At 37.3% G+C, this 946-nt stretch overlaps 1 protein-coding gene across 1 annotated transcript; it reads right to left on the minus strand.

Moving 5' to 3' along the window:
* Positions 1-5: 5 nt before the first annotated feature.
* On the minus strand, positions 6-533 carry LOC105538125 (olfactory receptor 4C13; the record flags this gene model as incomplete). The annotated part of the gene is made up of 1 exon (XM_011977913.1): positions 6-533. A coding segment is annotated over exon 1 (502 nt), but the record flags the coding sequence as incomplete, so codon positions are not given.
* Between the last annotated feature and the right edge of the window lie 413 nt (positions 534-946).

Here is a 946-nt window from a genome sequence, read left to right on the forward strand (position 1 = left end):
AGGACCACAGAAAGGTAATTGGAAGATGAAGAGGATCTGTATGGTTGCATGAAGAAAGCCTCCTACCCATGACACTCCCACTAGCAGGCTACACACACACTGCTTCATGATGGTGCTATAGTGCAAGGGCTTGCAAATGGCCACATAGCGATCATAGGCCATTACAGTAAGTAGGATGACCTCAACACCTCCGAAAAAATGGTCTCCAAAGACTTGAATCATACATCCATTGAATGAGATAGTTTTCTTTTCATAGAGTGAATCTGTAATCAGCTTAGGGGCATTGACAGAGGAATAGCAGACATCGATAAAGGAGAGATAGGCCAGGAAAAAGTACATGGGGGACCTCAATGATGGGCTGGCAATTATGGTGACCACAGTGAGCACATTTCCTGTCATGGTGGTGATGTAGATGACAGAAAACACAACAAATATGATTTTCTGCATTTTTGGGTTCTCTGTAAGCCCCAGTAGAATAAACTCTGTCACATTGTTTCTATTCGCCATATATTTCAAATGATGGTTAATTATATTACCTGAAAAGAAAACAATTTTTATTAATACATCTTTAAATTTGTTAAACTTCTTCATTGCAATATGTAATATAATAAATTCTTGGGTTCTACTGGGTTGTGATTTGAGGATTTTTTCTGAGATAGGAAAAAAGTTTTGAGTTTTGGAAGTTTACTCAAATTGCCTCCCTGGTGAAGCATGTGCTAAGAGTTTTGACATAAGAAACTTTCGTGGCACACAGGCAGGAGGAGACCATCTGTGAATATTTAATCATCTGAAATGACTGAAAGTTGAATGATTGCACACATAGTGGCAACTAAGCCTGAAAAGATTATAGTATATGTATGTAAAGCACATGAATGCAAAGCTCAAAATTTGCTCTTTTTTTTTTTTTAAGAAAATAATGAAATGTGAAATGTTACGCACAGTATGA

Source organism: Mandrillus leucophaeus, unplaced genomic scaffold, assembly GCF_000951045.1.
Source record: "Mandrillus leucophaeus isolate KB7577 unplaced genomic scaffold, Mleu.le_1.0 Scaffold1850, whole genome shotgun sequence".
NCBI lineage: Eukaryota > Metazoa > Chordata > Mammalia > Primates > Cercopithecidae > Mandrillus > Mandrillus leucophaeus.